The 19,639-nt window shown below is 64.2% G+C and overlaps 8 protein-coding genes across 8 annotated transcripts; 5 read left to right on the top strand and 3 right to left on the bottom strand.

The window, feature by feature from the left end:
- Window positions 1-317: 317 nt before the first annotated feature.
- JDV02_004541 (uncharacterized protein) lies at window positions 318-1,928 on the top strand. Its single transcript, XM_047985767.1, has 2 exons — window positions 318-1,287; window positions 1,434-1,928. Exons 1-2 carry the CDS (start codon window positions 1,153-1,155, stop codon window positions 1,590-1,592), a joined length of 294 nt encoding a protein of 97 aa, XP_047841744.1. The 5' UTR covers window positions 318-1,152; the 3' UTR covers window positions 1,593-1,928.
- AGE2 (ARF GAP with effector function(s)) lies at window positions 1,859-4,283 on the bottom strand. Its single transcript, XM_047985766.1, has 2 exons — window positions 3,653-4,283; window positions 1,859-3,563 (listed from the first exon to the last, which is right to left on the bottom strand). Exons 1-2 carry the CDS (start codon window positions 3,945-3,947, stop codon window positions 1,987-1,989), a joined length of 1,872 nt encoding a protein of 623 aa, XP_047841743.1. The 5' UTR covers window positions 3,948-4,283; the 3' UTR covers window positions 1,859-1,986.
- JDV02_004539 (Peptide-methionine (R)-S-oxide reductase) lies at window positions 4,209-5,477 on the top strand. Its single transcript, XM_047985765.1, has 2 exons — window positions 4,209-4,770; window positions 4,896-5,477. The coding sequence occupies exons 1-2, from the start codon at window positions 4,533-4,535 to the stop codon at window positions 5,264-5,266; spliced, it is 609 nt and encodes a 202-aa protein (XP_047841742.1). The 5' UTR covers window positions 4,209-4,532; the 3' UTR covers window positions 5,267-5,477.
- A 779-nt stretch (window positions 5,478-6,256) lies between these two features.
- On the top strand, window positions 6,257-8,167 carry POT1 (Acetyl-CoA C-acyltransferase). Its single transcript, XM_047985764.1, has 3 exons — window positions 6,257-6,519; window positions 6,589-6,680; window positions 6,827-8,167. The coding sequence occupies exons 1-3, from the start codon at window positions 6,513-6,515 to the stop codon at window positions 7,985-7,987; spliced, it is 1,260 nt and encodes a 419-aa protein (XP_047841741.1). The 5' UTR covers window positions 6,257-6,512; the 3' UTR covers window positions 7,988-8,167.
- Window positions 8,074-10,327, bottom strand: JDV02_004537 (uncharacterized protein). The gene is made up of 3 exons (XM_047985763.1): window positions 9,576-10,327; window positions 8,683-9,424; window positions 8,074-8,611 (listed from the first exon to the last, which is right to left on the bottom strand). The coding sequence occupies exons 1-3, from the start codon at window positions 10,168-10,170 to the stop codon at window positions 8,197-8,199; spliced, it is 1,752 nt and encodes a 583-aa protein (XP_047841740.1). The 5' UTR covers window positions 10,171-10,327; the 3' UTR covers window positions 8,074-8,196.
- An 886-nt stretch (window positions 10,328-11,213) lies between these two features.
- On the top strand, window positions 11,214-12,490 carry TVP18 (Golgi apparatus membrane protein tvp18). The gene is made up of 3 exons (XM_047985762.1): window positions 11,214-11,740; window positions 11,796-12,017; window positions 12,071-12,490. The coding sequence occupies exons 2-3, from the start codon at window positions 11,809-11,811 to the stop codon at window positions 12,369-12,371; spliced, it is 510 nt and encodes a 169-aa protein (XP_047841739.1). The 5' UTR covers window positions 11,214-11,740; window positions 11,796-11,808; the 3' UTR covers window positions 12,372-12,490.
- Window positions 12,491-14,940: 2,450 nt separating this feature from the next.
- Window positions 14,941-18,195, top strand: JDV02_004535 (uncharacterized protein). Its single transcript, XM_047985761.1, has 2 exons — window positions 14,941-16,174; window positions 16,223-18,195. The coding sequence occupies exons 1-2, from the start codon at window positions 15,241-15,243 to the stop codon at window positions 18,010-18,012; spliced, it is 2,724 nt and encodes a 907-aa protein (XP_047841738.1). The 5' UTR covers window positions 14,941-15,240; the 3' UTR covers window positions 18,013-18,195.
- On the bottom strand, window positions 18,019-19,624 carry JDV02_004534 (uncharacterized protein). Its single transcript, XM_047985760.1, has one exon. It carries the CDS (start codon window positions 19,531-19,533, stop codon window positions 18,181-18,183), a length of 1,353 nt encoding a protein of 450 aa, XP_047841737.1. The 5' UTR covers window positions 19,534-19,624; the 3' UTR covers window positions 18,019-18,180.
- Window positions 19,625-19,639: the final 15 nt, after the last annotated feature.

The following is a 19,639-nucleotide window of genomic DNA, read 5'->3' as shown; positions in this document are numbered from 1 at the left end:
AGGGTTCAGGTGCGTAACTTGGGAAGGTTGTTTCGGTGACGTCCCACTGAACAAAGCCGCGGTGGTGCCCTGAGCTGGGCTGTGCTGCGCATCACTGCCAGTATGTAGCTGCTGTGTCGTCCATTGATCTCATCCTACTGCAGGTATCTTACGTTGCTTCCATGGCCCGACCTCTCCTGACGGGCCGGAGGCAACAACTGTCTGCTGATGCGAAATTAGAAGTCCGTCTGACCTGTAGGCACCGAGGTCGTTCACTATTGCTTCGTGTAATAAAGTACTGGCACGAGCACCGAGGAACCTGCATTCTTCCGCAAGCTGTTGCACCAACCCAATGGAATCGTCCAACTCAGCACGCCAACAGGCTCACCGGACGATACACACACTCGTCTACGCAAAGAACCCTCCCCATAAAGCCTTCCTCTACTTCGACATGAGAACCGTCCGTTTTGTCTTTTAGCACACGCGGGCGCCGGAAAAGGACTGCCGTGCCCGCGCCCGGCCGCGTGGCTCGTGTGGCGGTGCGCGGCCTTTGCATCCACCAGCCATGGCGCGAGCCCTCCATCTCTATCCGTCCACCGCCCGGTTAGAGGTAAGGTAGCGTCCGCCATGGGGGGTACCACGCCCACCACAGTGACCTACGTTCCCGATTCGGCGCTGCGACCTGGAAGCAGTGGCAGCCACCCCCCCTAGTTCCAAGGCTGTACTTCGTAGGCCGTCTCGCACGGGGCTCCGTCTCCCCAAGTTTCGCCGTCGCCGCGCCAAAAGACGACGACCCACGACCACGACCACGACTTATTAACCACCATCACCACCACCCGCCACGGCACCACGTCCCCATCGACACACATCGGCATCGCGCAACCGTTCCGCCACACCACTCGATCTCGCATCGCCACCACTGCCCTCCCTCTGCGCGCGCTCTGCCCCGGGGGCTCAAGCACCCGACAACCGCGGCGGCGACGACGACCAGTCCATCTTTCGCTCTGAAACATCCCCCCCTTCCAGCCTCGGCCGACGGACCATCCATCCATCCACATCATCACCTAGGGCGAGGAACTGCCGAGAGCTCAACCCCCGACGCCGACGCCGACGACGTCCCGCGTGCACGCTCGCTCGCCCGCCCGCCAGCCAGAACCGAACCGAACCGCCACCATGTCAGAAGCGTACGAGCGCGAGCGCCAGAACAACGCCCGCTTGGACGAGCTCTCCGCCAAGGTCTCCGCGCTGCGCGGCGTCACCATCGACATATACGACAATGCGCGCGCCCAGGACGTCATCGACAACACGGTGCGCTGCCCTCTCTCTCACACTCACCCTTGGCCATTCCCCTCCCCCCCTCCCCATTCCCCCCTTCACCAACCCGGCTACGCATAGAGACACAGAGACATAATATTCTAGCTGGAACCCTCGCTGACGGCCTCCCGCCCACGCAGTCCGAGACCTTCTCGTCCATGACCTCGCAGATGAAAGGCTCCGCCAGCAGGCTCACCCGCATGGCCGCCTCCGGCAACAAGGTCGCCATCCTTAAGCTCGCGGGCATCATCATCGCCATCTTCATCGTGCTGTACTACGGGCTGAAGCTCTTCTTTTGAGGTGGGCGGCGCGCGGTCAAAACAGGCGAAACTGTTCCAAGGCAGGAGATGCGAATACTACCCAGATCCGGGGTTGGATACGGCGGCGAAGCACGTTCGATCCGGGCTGCGGATGGATGCCCGCGGCGGTGTACCATAGCGAATCAAGATGGACAAAGGGGGAGGGAGGAGGATAAATGGTGTTTGACGGGCTGCGCGGCGTACATACCCTCGGCATAGTGTTGGCGTTAACAAAGGCTTCTTCATGTTCGCACCATCGGCAAGTTGCCCTGTGCAGGATGAGACCAGCGTCGTTTTTGACTGAATGATTCTACCCTACGTTGCTGTCTAGACTCCAAACATGCAAAACGCCTAGAGCATGCCGCCCCCCTCTTGTGAGAATCATTCCTCGATGCTACTGCCAGACGTTGGAGAAGAGGTCGTCGTCCCCGCCGAACCCCGACTGCTTGGGGGCCGCCGTGCTGGCGCTCGCGGGCGCCGCGCTGCTCGCCCAGCCGCCAAACTCCTCGTCGGCAGTCACCTTGGGCGCCGGGTTGAAGCCGCCGCCGGAGCCCGGCACGATGGGCGTGCTGGCAAAGGCACCACCGCTCCCCCAGCCCAGGCCGCTCGAGGTCGTCTTGGCCAGTTCCGGGCTCGCCTTTGCGGGGGCCGCCGGGGCTGGGGCTGGGGCGGATGTGGCCCACTCATTGCCGCCCCACGGATCCGCCATGCCCATGCCTCCAAAGGCGCTCGCAGACGTCGTGGTCGCCGCGGGGGGCGGAGCGGGCTTGTTCTGGGGGGCGGAGAGGTTGAAGACGGAGCTGGTGGATGCGGGAGGTGCCGTGGATTGCGGTAGTGGGGACGACATCGTCTGGCTCACCGGAGACGACAGGTCAAAAAGGTCGCCCATGGCCGAGGATTGGGCGGGCTTCGGCGCAGCGGGCTTCGCCGGAGGAGGCGACGACGACGAGCTGAGCCCGCTGAAGCCAGAGTTGGAGGGCCTCTGCTGGTGGAGAGGAGCCACGGGCCCGGACGGCTTGGCGTCGAAGAAGCCACCTCCGCTCAACCCGCCGAAAGCGTTGGAGCTGGATGTCTGCGAGTTGGACCGCCCGCTAGACCCGCCTCCCAGCCCGGCAAAGGGGTCGGCGGCGGCGGGGGCTCGGGGCGCGTTGTTTCCTATGCTGAGGCTGCTGAAGGCGTCGTTGAAGCCGCCCTGTTGGGTCATGGGCGGAGACGGCATGCCGCCGAACTGGCCGTGCTGTTGTTGCGGGGCCTGGGGGTGGTTGTGCTGTGGTTGATGCTGGGGCTGGGGCTTGGGTGCGGTGGCGTAGAGGGAGAGGATGGACTGCTTCAGGTCGGGCCGCGACTGTCCGCCGGGCGAGGTGACACCAGGCGTGCTGGAGGGCCGGGGCGGGGCCGTCGAACCCCCGAGGAAATCGAGCCCCAGCAGCGAGTCCTTGGTGTTTGTCGCCTTGGGCGCGGCGGGCTCGGCCTTGGGCGCGACGCGGCTGGCGGCAGGGCTGGCGGTGCTCGCCCTGGCGGGGACGGGGTCGTCGCCACCGATGAGGTCGGCCTCGGGGGCGCGCCGCGGGGCCTGCGACTGGCCGATGGACGACTTGCGGATCGACTCCTTCCTCTCTATGGCCTGCTTCTCCTTGACGAGGCTGAGAGGCACGTCGTCGTCGCCGTCGACGTCGAGGCTGGCGGGGTCGGGCATGGGTCCGTCCATGACCCAGCGCTTGAGCTCGTACTTTGTGCGGATAAAGTTCTCGATCTTGGCCTCGGAGGGGGCGTGGCCGGCGGCCAGCTTGGCCTCCCAGTACTTGTTGGCGCGGGCATTGCCCCAGCTGAGGATGCTCTGGAGCTGCTCGTCGGTCCAAGAGTCGAGGTCGACCGACTTTACGCGGCTGATGTGGGTGCCCATGCCGCGGTGGATGCCCGAGCAGCGGATACAGACGAAGACGCCCAGGTTCCAGCTGGCCCATCGGGGGTCTGCGAGCGCGAGCGAGACGTCAGCAATCAGTCCAGGCGATGGGTGATACACACACACACGCATACGCGGGGGGGAGGGGGCTACATACGCTTGTTCCTCTTGCAATCGGCGCAGACCTTGTTGGGCTCGAGCTTCAGGAGGCTCTTGATGGTGGCCTGGTTCTGCGCCGCCCGCTCAGCGGCGGGGTTCGGGGCGCGTCGTGACATGATGGACGCCGTGTCGCCGTGTGGGAGAGTGGAGGGCTGCCAGCGAAGGGAGTTGGTGAGATGCCGGGCGCTGCGTCGAGGACGGGCGTCGCGGGGCCGAGCCAGAAGGACGAGGAAGAGATGGATGAGATCGTGTGTCGTGTCGAGTCGGTCTGTGGTGGCGGGCGGCCCCCCCATGCAACCACGACCAGCACCGTCTTTATTTGGGGGGGCTAAATGCACCTGGAGGCAATTGCGCACAGCCACCAAGCCCCTGGCGTGCTGTGGGAGCCCAAGCCTCAGGCACCAACATGCGTTTGGGCGGATGTGTGGCGCGTGCAGTAACTTGGTAGCTCCCGTGGTGGCAGCTGTGGCGCGGGCCTGCTCGTTCCATTTCACATATGACGCTGGTCGCGCTCACGTCAGGCTCCAGCATAACGCCTCGTAATTCTGCCGGACCGCCTGTAGGCTGCAATAAAAACCTCTGGGCATCATTTCGCCGCCAGAGGACGCTTGTGATTGAATCCTGTCGAGAGTTTGACGCTGTCCATATCGCGCATTCCAGTCGGCCGTCGCCCATGGGCCCCCCGCCGGCCGCAGCGGACCGCTAATGGCAGGGACCCCTCCGAAATGAATGATGCAAGAGATTCCAAACCCGCGGCTTGCCCGCCTGCATTTGTCACCAACACAGGTACCTAACAGGACCCTGCGCTTCACTTGAGCCGCCGCTGCAACTTGCGACTGTGCACTCCTAGGTATTTCAAGCAGTACACAAACACCCCCATGCGATTCTCGCCGCTGCTGTCCAAGGTCCTGTTCACCTTTTCCAACTTCACCCGCCTGCGGACCCCGCATCTCGTCCATCAGGCCCATCTTGCCCGGCTGCGCCCCGTGCCCTTGAGGTCCATGTCCGGCATCCCGTTCCTGGGCGCTCTGTTTGGATCCTCGTCTTCCAGCTCGTCCAAGATGTCCTACCCCGACCAGCGTTCCGACGACGAGTGGCGGGCGGTGCTTAACAAAGGTACGTTTGTACGCACGCACGCACGCATACCCCGGCACCGGCGGCACCGGCGCGGGAGTGTGAACGTGGCAGAAAATGTGGAAGCAACAGCAGCAGCAGCCCAGGCTCACAAGACGAGTACGCAGAGCAATTCCGCATCCTCCGCGAAAAGGCCACCGAGCCGCCCGGGTCGGGCAAGTTCGACAAGCACTACCCGGAGGAGGGCGTCTACACGTGCGCGGGGTGCCAGGCGCCGCTGTACAAGGCCAAGCAAAAGTTCTCGTCGGGCTGCGGCTGGCCGGCGTACTTTGACAGCATCCCCGGGGCGGTGACGCGGCACGAGGACAAGGCGTTTGGCATGACGCGGACCGAGATTGTGTGCTCCAACTGCGGCGGCCACCTGGGCCATGTGTTCAAGGGCGAGGGCTTCCCGACGCCGACGGACGAGCGGCACTGTGTCAACAGCGTGAGCCTCAGCTTTTCGCCCGACGACAAGGCCAAGGAGAGCAAGGCCTAGGCGTGCGGTGGTGAGTGGACGTCGTCGTGTGTGTTGCGTAGGATGGGCTGGATGCGGGTAAATGTCATGTTGCAAGGCGTCACGAGCTGGGGTGTGTGTGTGTGTGTTTGGCGGCGGGCGGGGCGGTCAACGGGCAGCGGATGGTGTAGGAGTTGGGAGCAGAGTCGGCGACAGTTAGGTCACTGAGTTTGAGATGAATATACGCATACTGTACAAATGCCAGCATCGTCGCCAAGGCGTGGTGATGCCGCACGCGAGGGTGACCGGGTCCGCGCCGGCTCGTCTTGCAAATCGGCCAGGGCCGGGGGCCGGAGGGTTCGCGGTTGATGACCGTCGGCCTCTCTCCGGCCCCGGTCTCTCGGCACCAGCTTCAAAGAGCGCACCTACGTACCACCATGCTGGGGCCGGCCAGGCCGGTGAGATCGGCACTCACACGCGGGTGTCAAACAGAGTTTGAGCGCACGTCGGCGTGGGCAGCACGTGCAGGCAAGCAGTTAGCGGAAGCGAAGCCCATGCGTGCGTGCATCGAGCCGGCACAGGAAGGCAGCCTCACAGCTCGCACGGATTCGCACAGGCGTCAAGAATAATCACTACTGACCCCAGCATTGTGGGAGGGCGGCTCCGGCACATTCCCACCCCCCGGGGCCCCTCGTGATTCAGCGCGCCACCAGCATGACAATGCCGGGGGGTGTGGACGTTCAATCGCTTCCCTCGTTCTGCTGCTGCTAGTTACTGCTGTGGGCAGCGCAGTTTGTGCTACGTACCTTAGGTACCAACGTCAACGTATACGGGTAAAAAGTCCGGGGTGCCCGCCTGCGCTCCGACAACCAACCTGGCATGTGAAAGCGCAGAGGGGCGGGTGGGCGAGCGAGAGACTGGGGGGGGGGGCCCGGCGGCGGACGCTAGGCCAGTAGAGGGGCGGACGGGCGGTCGGGGCTAAAAGCCCGGGCGGCGGGCGCGCGCTTCTTCATGTGCCTCGGTCGAGCATCGCAGCTGATGTCAGCGGGTCGCTGGCGACGCTGCGAGAGGCGCTGCCTTTCGCCGAGGTCTGCCGGCCGCTGGAGGGGCGGGTAGGTCGTAGTTAGTAGCTATATATCCTCGTCGCCACGGGAGCCTCGTCCTGATCTCTCTACTTCATACCCTACCTAACCTCCGTGCTCCCCTCCCGACCGTCCTCTATACCAAGATCTCCCTCCTTCCGTCATCTCATCATCCCTCCCCTTTGATCCAGTCCTCTTCAGTCAAAATGGGTGGTGAGTTAAACAGAGCGCGCTCCTTGTCTTAAACTTGTCGCCAGCAGCGGCTGACCGTCTCGAATACAGCCCTCGACAGAATCTCCCAGCTCGGCGGCCAGCTCTCTGGCAACCCGACCGCCGGCGGTCGCGACCGGATCCTCGAGAAGCGTCCCGACGATGTACGTTTTGCTCTCACACCCAAACCCACAAGCTCAAACGCCACACAAACACACACACACACACACACACACACAGAGAGAGAGAGAGAGAGAGAGAGAGAGAGAGAGAGAGGCCCCCCCAAACGCTGACCTCGCATACCCCATAGATCGTCGTCACGGCCGCCACGCGCACCGCCTTCACCAAGGGCGGCAAGGGCGGGTTCAAGGACACGGCGGCGGCGGACCTCATGGCCGGCGTGCTCAAGTCGGTGATTGAGCGGTCCAAGATCAACCCGGCGCTCGTCGAGGACATTTGCGTCGGCACGGTGCTGGCGCCCGGCGGCGGCGCCACCGAGATGCGCGGCGCCTCGCTCGTGGCCGGCTTCCCCGAGACGACGGCCGTCCGCACGCTCAACCGCCAGTGCTCGTCGGGCCTGCAGGCGTGCGTCGACGTCGCCAACCAGATCCGCGCCGGCATGATCGACGTGGGAATCGGCGCCGGCGTCGAGAGCATGTCCACCCAGTACGGCCCCTCCGCCGTCACCGAGTTCTCCGAGCTGCTCGAGTCCCACCCCGAGGCCGCCAACTGCAAGGTCCCCATGGGCGTCCTGTCCGAGGACATGGCCAAGGACCTCAAGATCTCGCGCGCCGACCAGGACGCCTTCGCCGCCGCCTCGTACCAAAAGGCCGTCAAGGCCCAAAAGGCGGGCCTCTTCGACCAGGAAATCACCCCGCTCAAGGTCAAGTTCGAGGACCCCAAGTCGGGCGAGACAAAGGACATCACCGTCGCCCGCGACGACGGCGTCCGCGACGGCATCACCGCCGAGTCCCTGGCCAAGATCCGCCCGGCCTTTGCCGCCGACGGCTCCATCCACGCCGGCAACGCCAGCCAAATCTCCGACGGCGCCGCCGCCGTCCTGCTCATGCGCCGCGACACCGCCGAGAAGCTCGGCCAGACCATCATCGGCAAGTACGTCTGCGCCTCCATCGTCGGCGTCAAGCCCCTCCTCATGGGCCAGGGCCCCTGGAAGGCCATCCCCAAGGCCCTCGACCTCGCCGGCATCTCCCGCGACGACGTCGACATCTACGAGATCAACGAGGCCTTTGCCAGCCAGTGCCTGTGGTCCGCCAACGAGCTCGGCATCCCCCACGACAAGATCAACCCCAAGGGCGGCGCCATCGCCTTTGGCCACCCCCTCGGCTGCACCGGCGCCCGCCAGGTCTCCACCCTGCTCTACGAGCTCAAGCGCACCGGCAAGAAGGTCGGCAATACGTCCATGTGCGTCGGCACCGGCATGGGCATGAGCGCCGTCTGGGTGGCCGAGTAAAAATAAGCGGCGGCGCGAAGAGGAATGACGAACTGCGTGGTGGATAGATCAGGCTGTGCATGCATGTATGATAGAGACGCGCCTTTTTCCTTTGTGGCATAATGCCGGCCCAACGTCGCCGGCCGGTCATGAATTGATACCAATACGACCAGCTGATTTGATTAGTATTGTATCCTAAGCATTATCCAATTGTGACATCGACGCCGTGATTAAAAGCCCTCCACATGCGTGCCCACCTTCTTCTCGCGTGCGACCTGGACGAGGTGCATGCCCACGACCAGGTCCATGAGCCCCAGGCCCACGCTCTTGTACACCACGGTCCCGTCTCGCAGCCAGCGGGACAGCGAGTCCTCCTTCTTCTTCTCCGTCGTGTCGGACGAGCTGTTTGAATGCGATCGGAACGGCAGGGGGAAGCTCGGCTTGCGCGAATGCCCCGGGGACCGAGACCCTGAAGGGCTCTCGCCCCGCCGCGACGAGCTGCTGTACACCGTGGACATGGACGGCGTCCTTTCGCCAATGTCTACCGAATCGGCGTCGGCGACCGAGACGGGCGTCTGCGAACCCGTCGTGTCGGACCCGGACTCTTCGACGGCGAGACGGTGCAGCATGACGAGCTCGCCGAGTCTGGCTCGTGTCAGCGAGGGCCCCGGGGGACGTACGGAAGCGGGGGGTGAGCGAGGTAGGCAAGGACTTACTCGACCAGCTGGTGCGGGCCAATCTTGGCTGAGATGATCTCGCCCGCCTCCTTGAGGACGCCCTCGAGCGTGTCGACGACGATGACGCCCGCCTCCTCGGCGTGCTTGTGGAAGTGGCGCGCGTGCTTGTCGTGGTGCTTGGTGGCCTGGAGGAGCAGAGCCTCGGGCAGCTCCCTCATCTCCGGGGTGTAGCTGCCGACGGCGACGATGAGGCGGCCCTTCATGCGGGCCTCGCGGGAGGTGAGGATGGAGGCGTCGAAGAGGTCCTCGCGCGAGGGCGTGCAGCAGTAGATGACGTCGGAGCTCCGGACCTGCTCCCAGAGCAGGCGCTGGTACTCGTGGAAGGTGGGAGTGAGGATGCCGAACTTGGTGTGGGACCAGCCCTCGCGCTCCTTGACGGCCTGGGGGATGACGGTGAAACGCTTGAGGATGGCGGCGGCGCTCTCGGAGAAGCGGCGGTTGATGACGTTGACGTGCTTGATGGTGCTGCCGCGCATCATGAGGGCGAGGCGGACGTGCCAGTAGGCCTGGTTGCCGCTGCCGAAGACGGTGATGGTCTTGACGTGGTTGCGGCGGGTGAGCAGGCAGGCCGAGCTGAGGGCGGTGCGGAAGGCCGTGAGCGTGCTGGCGTGGACGAGGCCGAGGGGCTTGCCGTCGGGCGAGAAGAGGTTGACGACGCCTGTCGGGCTGATGGGCTTGACCGAGGGGTCGCGGGTGGCGGCCGACGAGGTCAGCGACACGACTGCGTATCATCATCAGCATCAGCATCAGTATCAGCATCATCACAGGTCAACGGCGGACGATGGCGACTACTACTGAGTTGGGGGAGGGGATCCATCAACCGACGGGTTTCGGGGAGAAGGGGGGTGTTTCGTTTCGAGGTAGGTACCTACCCTTGCAGCCCATGCCTTCGGGCCCGCACGACGGCATGTAGAGCGTCGTGGCCCGCGTGCCCGGGTGGTATGTCGTGACGCGGTGCGGCTGCTGGTAGACGCCATCGTCGTCGGCCTGCGTGTTGGTCGAGAACTCGTGGAGTGCCGAGGCCAGGACATGGCGGAACTCGTCGAGCTCGTTGAGGTCGAGGCCCTCGAGGACGGCGTTGACCTGCTCGTCTGTGAGGACGGTAAAGGTCATGATGTTGCGCGGGGTCGCCTGCGGGGGGGCAAGCGGCCGATGTCGTCGTCTTCGTCGTATCGTCGTCGATGAAGAGAGAATCAGTCCGTAATGTCGATTCAGTCCAATGGCTCGTCTCTGGTTCAGCTCCCCGGGCAGCAAGAGCAGTGTTGCAGATGTAGAAGCAAAGCAAAGCAGAGCTGGGTCGACGATGTTTTCTCGTGATGTAGGAGGCGTCCCTGACTTGGACGAGCTGCTGAAAGTCACCTCAACGATAGCCGTGGTGTGCGCGCGCGCCCCCGCCGGGGAACCCTGGCTATCGGCCGATAAAGCCCGATCATCTATGGCCCCTCTCCCCCGGGGGGCCGGATCCATAAAGGTCGTCAGCGCCGGCCTCGGCGGCCAGTCAGCGACGACGCGGCCAGCGCAGTCGACTCTGCATGGCGACTGTCCGTCCGTCCGCCGCTCCGGCCCCCGGTTATCAGGTACTGTCTGTGTAACCGTGTCGGCACCCGGGCTCAAGGGTTCGTTTCCGCCTTCCGTCTTCACAATGCAGTAGACACGTGCCGACAGCCGCCCGGACCGGTGACCCTAGCCCGGCGCCATGCCCGGGCCTCTGCAGAGTCCGTTGGAGCGCCTACCTCTGCACACCTACAGACCTGGGTGTAGATGAGGCACCTACTACCTTACCTTGGACGTAAGGTAGTTACTGTACCTAAAAGACGAGCGAGTTGCTGTCGTAGTACTAAGATTCCACGGAACCCGAACACGACGGCAGCTCTCGCATCCGTAACGTGGCAGCATGCTAGGGTCGTCACGCAGTCAACAGTCAATGGGGCCTGCGACTTGCCAGCCGCTTATTCGCAGGTAGAGGCTGGAGCCTGCGATGCCCACACATGCCCGAGGTGGATGGATTATTAGGGGCCACGTACCCCCGCTACGTCACGCCAGGAGACCAAACAAAGATCCAGCGGCCGCGACGCGGCAAACGTCACCAGAGACTATAGGTATACGATAGACAGCTGCTCCGTCCGGCGCGCACGCGGCAAGGCAGCAGCAGTGAGATGGCGGCATGAGGAACCCGACCGCAGGGGGAGCGCGGCCATCTATATTTGAACCGCGCTTTGTCCGCGTCGCCGTCCTGTCTCCCGGCGAGCCGCCCGGCCAGCGACTTGTAGCATTTGGATTTGGAACCGGGAATCGTCTCATCAGCGACCTCGACCACCCCCCCCCGCTCCATCAGTGAAGAGCCCACCTCACTGCCAGCCACCCGCTAGAGCGCCGCCTGCTGTCACTGTCTCACCCCTGCCCGCCCCCGCCGCGACGACCTGCACTGGACGACACGGCACCTTCTCCAACCTGCTGCAGTTATTAGTGGAGGTAGCGCGCCACCCGCTCCCCTCGCTGCCGTGGTGCCCCCAGCTTCCAGGTTCCATTGCCCGCCTCAGGTGTCCACCAGCCTCGTGCTCGGCCCAGGAGACGCCCCCTTGGCCCCGCCAAGCACGTCCGCCGTCTGCTGCGCCAGCCGGTGGCTCCACGCCCACCAGCCCAGGGCCGGTCCATTGAAAGGGACCCTCCGAGCCTTGCGCTGGCTTGCTTGCCGCTGTTTGGTGGCCACTGCTCACCCCAGCAAAAGAGGCTACGTGCATCACTTCGACGACCGCTGACATTCCCGTCCATCCAACCTCCCTGCACTTTCCCCGACGTCCCGACCATCACGGCCGCCGCTCCGCATCGTGTACTTCTCCCCATCATACGAATACCGCGAACTGTCTCTCTGTCCGTCCCCCGACCGACTGACCGCCCACCGCGACTGCCATCGTCTCCGAGCGCTGAGCGCCGCCGCGACACCCACGAAGCCCATCGCCGAGTCCCCCGTCGCGCCTCGAGCTCGACAAAGCCCTCAACATGACGCTCAAGGAGGAGTTCCAGACAAGAAACTTTAGTGAGTGCTCCTGGCGCCCACGGACATGCCTTGATCGCAGTGCTGACGCCCGCAGGTATCTACGGACAATGGTGAGCTTGGCCGCGCGCTGCTCCGAATGCTGTCCTCGGCGATGCACCACGAGCTCGGCATCATCGCCGTCGTCACTTGCGTGGCCACGACAGCGGCTAACACCCGGCAGGCTGGGCATCTTGTCCATGATCATTTGCCTGGCAACAGGCATCTCGACCATCTTTACCTTTCACGTTGGCCTCATCATCTTCTGCGCCTTTGCCATGTGGGTGCCTTCCCTCAGGCCTTGTCGCGTGGCCTTGACGCTGACCCAGCCAGCGCGTTCGCCTTCCTGATCCTCTTCATCGAGGTTCCTCTGCTGCTCCGCATCTGCCCGACCTCGGCCAAGTTTGACGCGTTCGTCCGCAAGATCTCGACCAACTACATGCGCGCGGGCGCCTACGCCATCATGTGCGCCGTCATGTTTGTCAGCATCGCCTTCGGCCGCAGTGCGCTCATCGCCGCGGGCGTCTTCCTCACACTCACCGCCATCTGCTACCTGCTGGCCGGCATCAAGGGCCAGGCCTTTGTTGGCAGCAAGACGCTCGGCGGCCAGGGCGTCGCCCAGATGATTGTCTAAGCCTGGCTTTGACACGGCGAGCGGCACGGTCCGCGACGCGGAGCTGCCTCCAACAACGACCGCCACACGGTGCAAAAATGTTGAAATGCGACGAAGACGAGGATGAGAGCGTTTAGGGGAGGGAGGGAGGGGTATACAGGTCGAGGCAGTCAATCTGCCGCTGGAGCTGAGGCGAGTGACGAGTGGTGGGGTTTACATATCCGCGCGGGATTCGGCGTCTGGAACGAGGAATGTCTGCACTTCGCTGTCGCCGTCGGGGCCGTTTCGCCCTCCGGAATAGCTGTTATGGGCCTGGTGGCTTGAAGAGTGACGAGGTGTCGCAGTGATACCACCCCTGTTTCTGCAGCTCACATAGCTTGCCAACTATTTGATTCGGGAATGATAGACCAAGTTAGGCTTCAGGGTCGACGACGATGCGGGACGTGACGTCTTGGCATGAGAGCGTTGTGTAGTAGCGCAGACTGCAGACGGTGCTGGAAGTTTGTGGCCGTGAAAGTTGCAAACCTGCCGCCGAGTGTGCGGCAGTACCCACTACCTACTGACTACTAAACCCAAGTATACAACAAAGCAAAGACACTTTGCGGAAACAAGCAAGCCAACCAGGGCCTCGTGGTCACGCACGGCAATGGACGGCTAGCACGCGCCGTTCGGCAAATCAACAGCCAGGTGGCCGTTCGCTTGAGTGCAGATCAAGGCGGGCGTGCCTGGATGAGGGTGCACCCAAGCTCCATCGGCAATCGTCACATGTCGTCATGGACCAACGAGCAAGCAGCAGCACGACAGCAGCACCCCGCCGGGACGCACGCAGGCTGGAGCCCGCCCTCCCAGGAGCTCTGCTCCGCGCTGCTTGCACGGACAGATCGGCCAGCAAGCATGCAAGCATGTCAACGAGAGTACACTGGAAAGCAGGCAGGGCAAAAGGAAGAGAGGGATTTCTTATCCGCGGCGGCAGCCTGGGGGACTGCACGGGGCCAGAGGCGTCAAGAGCAGAGACCCGAGCGAGATGGGGTACGTCAGAGCAAGAATACTACCTCGGGGGCCGTGTAGTGCTGTATAATTTAGCAGTACTCCTAGGGGATGGATGATGTGATCGGGGATGCGTCCGATCGAGGCTGGGTTCACGCCGTCAATTCGCGGCGGCGAGCTTCGAACACAGCTGCTAGCCCGCTACTCCGGGAGGCCCCAGCGGAGGGCTCGCACGGTGCGGCGTAATCGCGATTTGCTCGCCTGCCAGTGGCGGGACGCGCGACGCCGCAGCACTCGATTGGCACAGGCCGCCAGGGGCCCGCAATGGCGGTGGCAGTAGCGAGTTAACAGGCAAGTCAAGTCGTGGAAGCTTGTTTCTTCCCGGGCATGCCATGCGCTGCGGCGGCGGCGGCGGCGGCCGTTGAGCCCCTCCGGAAAATGGCTCACCTGGCCCCCCGTTTTGAACTTGTCGTTGCTGCTGCCGCCGCCGCTGCTTTTGGGGTCAAACGGGTGGCCCGTCCAAAAGAACATTGACCTCCTTTTCAATTCGAGTTTTTCTAAGAGCTTAGTTGATGATGAGCTCGCGGGGCTAGCGATGCGGCCCTGGTCACATGAGGTGCAGATGGCTGAAGACTTTGGAGATCAGTTGACGTCCGCTTGCAGCCACGCGCAGCGCTGAGAGTGGGCTGTGGTGGGGAGGAGGGGGGGCTTTCACTGCGGGGGAGAGAGACGCACTGTGGGCCAGGGACCGAGGCGCCTGGAATCCATGCATTGTAGAGACACCTGCTTCGTACAGGCGGACTCTCAGAATAGCACCGCAGCGGCCGGGACGGACCTGCAACGCACTAGGTTTGTCAATGGGAGAGCCTCGTTCCCTTGAAGCGTCAAGTAGGCCGGCCGCGTGTCCCGAGACGCTTGCCGCAGCCGCGTTCGCAGCGGGCTTTTTGCCTCTGAAACCGTCCGAGTCTCCGGTGGGCGGCGGCCGCGCCGTTGGGAAGGAACCTGCGATGGCTGTTGCCGGGTGTCCGTGGGACCTGACTTTGCCTGAACCTGGCCGCTGTGGCTTGGTGCTTGCCATGCTTGGCCGGCCATCCATATCCATGCCACTCCGTGATGACGGGGCCGTGACTGCTAGCCTGGTTGCCCACCTTAGCAGGATACGGTGCGCGCGGGCGAGCGGCGCACAGTGGGTGGAGATGCACGCTGGGCCCAGTGACGATGCGGACCCAACACAGCCAGCCAGCGAGCCAGCCAGCCCGGGCAGGTACGCAGGCAGGCTCTCTTACAAGAACGCCGTTGCTGCCACGACGCCACGACGGCCTCAATCCCGCACTGAACGTCTTCTCTTCCTCTCCCTGCGAGAACGCATTGCATCCTCGAGAATCAGCTTCATGTTGTGGCAGTAGCGCCCCCCAGCCAGGTATCGCATGCCAGCGACGCATTCGCCCTCCTCCCGTCTTGTAAGTGAACCCGCCGCCCTCCCTTGCCAGTTCGACCCAACAATGGATCGGCTGCAATCGGCAGTCTTATCAGCCCCTGCGACTCGCTTGCCCTCACCGTGCTTATCTCGCTCGGTGAGCGACTGGCGGTCAGTAGTAGCAGAGATAGATGCGGTGCCATCCATACCTGCCGTGGCTGGCTCCGGCTCTGCGTTTCAGGAGCTGAGCCTGCGTTATCGTGAGACTGGCCGCTTATCATGCGTTACGCTCCCTTGCCGCGCCTGCAACCGAGTCACCGCCAGACCACGCGCTTCTTTCTCCGTGCCAATTGCTGACACCTGCCCTCTCTTGGCCAGCTTTACTCTGTATAAACGCTATTCAGCATTGTCTTAATACATCTCTTCGTCCCTTCACCCCGACAATCGAGCGAATTCGACGACCCCCCCAGCGAGACTCGGTCGAGCATGTCAGCAGCCGCCATGCAACAGACACCCGTCGTGCCGCCCCGTCCGTCCAGGGCGACGGACAAGGACGCCTCCGCGGGCATGCCTAAGATCCCTCCGCGGCCCGTCAACAAGAGACTCGACCGCTCCGTCTCGCCCAACCCCGACCGCTTCGCGCCCTCGCCCCTGCACGGCGGCATCGCTCCGCGGGACCCCAACGCCACCCGCCTGAGCGCCCACTACGCCCACAAGGAGCACGCCGAGGACCCCGTCGAGCGCTCCGGTAGCGTGCCGATGCCCTCGGTTGGCGAGGAGGGCGTTGAGTACAGCGCAGTCGCCAGCGAGCTGGAGCACGAGCGGACGACGTCCCCCGAGCAGACGCGCACCGTCGGCGAGGATCTCAAGCTCCACGCCCCCAAACCCTCGCTGCCCGCCGTCAGCGCCAAGCAGCAGGTCATGGCCGTGACGCGCACCGACTCGGACAAGGCCGCGTCCTTTGGCATCGGCCGCCCCACGAGCGACGCCGGCGAGCGCTCCGGCTCCCGCAACAGCTTCAGCCAGAAGAAGCGCCCCAGCAGCACCCTGTCCGCCTACAGCGACCACCACACCGAGGACGAGCACGGCATCCCCGAGATCGGCCAGCGCGTGCCCATGAACCCTCACCTGGGCGACGTCCAGGCCCCTTCTCCCGGTCCCGGCGCCGAGAGCAATGGCAACAAGAAGCATCACAACCGCAAGCACAGCGCCACCCGTCTCCCACCCGGTAGCTACGGCCTTCACGGCCACGGCATGACGCCCCAGGACAAGCTCGACAAGGCCTACTACCAGAAGCACCCAGAGGCACTCGAGCGAGAAAAGCACACGCCGCTACACGATCGCCAAAACAACTACGCCATGAGCAGCTCCGACCTGAACAAGCTCGTGCGAGACACAGCCAACCGCCAGGCTGCCCAGAGTAGGTATACTGATGGTTTCACGAGGCCATCTGCTAATGATGGATCAGGCATCGCCGACATGCGTGGCACGCCCACGGACGAGGTCGCCTTCCAGGCCAGCGAAGAGTACGCCACACGCATGTCCTCGCGTCCCACGTCCACCATCGCCAAGGGCGTCACCGACAAGGCCACATCTGACGCCGAGGCGGGAGACAAGCCCATTCACGTGGACGACGCCAGGCATCCCGAGTTCTACCAGTACGGCGACGAGGACAACGCCGAGGGTGGCGAAGAGGAAGACTACACCGCCCCGATCCTGGCCCAGGACGAGGTGCTCAAGGAAAAGGAGCGCAATCATCATCACCCCGCTGTGCGCCCTCACCTTGAGCGCCGCCGCAGCTCGCAGAGCTATGAGGAAGCGCCCAGCCGCCCCACCAGCCGCACCAGCAGCATTCGCGTCACCATCTCTCAGCCGGAGTACAACGCGACGACGCTGGAGGACGTGGAGGAATACGAGCCGCTATTCAACGACGAGGGCAAGGACGTTAGGCAGGTGGAGAAGCCTAAGCACGAGCCCGCCGATGAGAACGAGTGCCGTCATCACTTCCCCAGCAAGGACATCTGGGAGGACGCCCCCAGTAGCGTTCACTACACAGCGACCGTGTCCACGCCCGAAGTGCCCGACCAGAACCGGCGGCGGTCTTCGGCCTACCACGAGGACCGCCCAATCACCCCGGCGCAGGCCTTTGCGCAGTACCAGGAGCAGCTGGCCGAGAAGGAGGCCAGCGGCCGCGTCAACAACTTCCTGCCTCTCTCTGAGGATAAGCCCACGTGGATCGGCCACCAGCCGCATCTGCAAGCTAAGCGCGAGCGCCCGGCTTCTTCCCGGCGGTTCCCCAGCCGTGACGTGTGGGAGGATGCTCCGGAAAGCCACTGCCACGAGGCGACCGTCTCCGGATCGCCGACGGAAGACAAGAAGCCTGAGATTCCGGTCCGGCCTGCGAAGAAGCCGTCTCAGACGTCGGAGCCGCCCAGCATCCCTGAGCGCCCGCAAGCCCGGCAGGGAAGCGGTGACGATTCAGCCAAGGGGCGCCCGCCCGTGTCCGACAAGCCGAAGCCCCAGATCCCTCCCCGTCCCACTAAGAGCACGTCGGGGGATTCAAAGGAAGGCTCCTTCTCTAAACCGAAGCCGCCGGTGCCCAGTCGTCCCACAGGCAGCAAAATTGCAGCCCTGCAGGCGGGCTTCATGAGCGACCTGAACAAGCGGCTCCAGCTCGGGCCGCAGGCGCACAAGAAGGAAGAGACAGCTAAGGAGGAAGAGCCTGTTGAGGAGAAGGAGAAGGCCCCCCTGTCAGACGCGCGAAAGGGCCGGGCTCGCGGTCCTCAGCGTAGAGCCCCGGCCAAGAGCCCTGCTGCAGCTCCCGCCGCCGCTGCGCCGACATTATCATTTTCGCTGCCTCAGATGTCGTGGTCAATTGATCCCGACGGCGGTTACGTGGCGCTCGGCGGTGAGGCGGAGGCTGAGCCCGAGGCGCCAATGGTCGAGCCCCTGGTGTCAAGTCCGGAGAAGACGGTGCCCGAGGAGCCCCCTGAGGCGGCTCCAGTCGAAGAGCCCCCGGCCGTGAAGACTGCCGCGGAGCCAAAGGAGCCTGAGGAAACGATCAAGGCGCCTGAGCAGGCACCCAAGCAGCCGAAGTCGAAGGAGCCGGATGAGACTGCCAACCCGGATGAGCCGGTCAAGGAGGCGACCCTGGCGGCCAACATGGCTGGCGAGAGCATCCTAGAGGCAACGGTCAAGGAGGAAGACGGCGGTAATGAGGTTGAGCCGGTCGAGGTACACGATGACGTGAAGCCGTAGCGGAAGGTCGCGTACATGTTGGTTTTGCGTCTTGAGTACTGTGTTTGACCGACTTGAAATAGATCCAATTGGACCGTATCGGCTGTCTCGACTCGCCGGGACTGCCTTTGAGCCGTGATGCATATTGTTATTGTACATGGACTAGCCTTGGATTTATAATGACACGCTCTACCTCCTTCTCCCCCACGATGATGACGACCCTTGCTCCTGATCCGTCCCGCGCCGCTCCCGCTCGAGTAATTGGTCAAACTCCCTCTGCGCCTGGCTCTTGGCCAAGGCACGTTCCTCGTCGGCGTTGGAGAACGAGTAGCTGTCCCTGGAGCCGCGCTGCGGGCTGGCGTCGTCCTCGCTGGCCCAGCCGCCCGTGCCCTGTGGTGCCTGCCACGATTGTTGGGGCTGTTGCTGTTGCTGTTGTTGCTGCTGCTGCGGGCCGCGCTTCGGCTGATACTGGGCCTGCTGCCGGACGCGGTCCCATGCGGAGCCGCCGCCGTAGTTGGCGGAGGCGTCCTGCTGGCCCTGCGCGGTGGGGGCTACGGGCGAGGCGTCGTCTACGTCGGAGAAGGAGTCCCAGGAGTCTTGCTGCGGGGCCGATGGCTGCGGCTGCTGCGACTGCGTCTCGGGGGAGCGGTATTGTGTCCAAGCGGATTGGGCTCGGGCGGGTATGCTGGCCGTCGGGCGCTGTGGCTGCGACTCGGAGTTCCACTGCTCGCCGTATTGCTCGCCTGAGTTGCCGTACTGGTCACCGCCGCCGCCGCCATACTGATCCCCGGAGCTTCCGTATCGGTCACTCGGTACGCCGCCGCCGCCGGCCTGGCCGTGCGACACCTGGTCAAAGACCTCCTGCGCGCGGGCCTTGCCGTCGCGCAGCATCGCGGCCAGGCGCGGGTCCTGCTCCATGGCGGCGCGGTAGCGCATGAAGTTGGCGCCCTGGAAGATGGGCTCGCCGAGGACCCAGATGGCGCCGTAGTAGGCGACGAAGCGCGCCGAGTGCCACATGACCTTGACGAGGGGCCCGCCGGTGACGGGGCTGGGCAGCAGGCGGCCGTTCATCTTGGGGCGCAGGAAGGGGAAGCGCCAGGTGTTGCGGCCGCGGTAGGTCATGTAGGCGGCGAGGCCCGTCATGGCCCACTTCCAGACGAGCATGGTGTGGATGCTGTCGACGAAGTGCTCGGCGAGGGCCTGCGTCTCCGCGTCGCTAAAGGCGCGGCGGTTGGCGGCGGCGAGCGACGAGACGGTCGACTCGGCGAGGGCGAGCGTCTGCTCGCGCCCGAAGCCGCGCAGGCGCGCGTACAGCGGGGGCTGGTAGTCGCGCAGCAGGCGCTGCAGCTGCTCGTGCACGATGGGCTCGAAGCGCTGCCGGTTGTGGAGCGCCTGCTGCCGCTTCTCCTCGATGGCGGCGCGGACGTTGCGCGAGTACTCGGCGCGGCTCATGGCGTGTTGCTGCTGCTGCTGCTGCGGATCGCTACCGCTACCGCTACCGCCACCGCCGCCGGCGCCGGCGTTGGGGTTCGGGTTGTCCATGGTGCTGCGTTGAGCGGTTGGCGTTGCGCAATGGCGAGACGACGCAGTCACCGGAGATGCATGGGTGAGGTGAGGTGGGTTTGATGGCCGGGGGGCGGTACGTACT

This window comes from Purpureocillium takamizusanense, chromosome 3 (assembly GCF_022605165.1).
Source record: "Purpureocillium takamizusanense chromosome 3, complete sequence".
In the NCBI taxonomy this organism is placed as follows: domain Eukaryota; kingdom Fungi; phylum Ascomycota; class Sordariomycetes; order Hypocreales; family Ophiocordycipitaceae; genus Purpureocillium; species Purpureocillium takamizusanense.
Note: the sequence above shows the minus strand (reverse complement) of the source record. Positions and strands in the feature narration are given on the sequence as shown.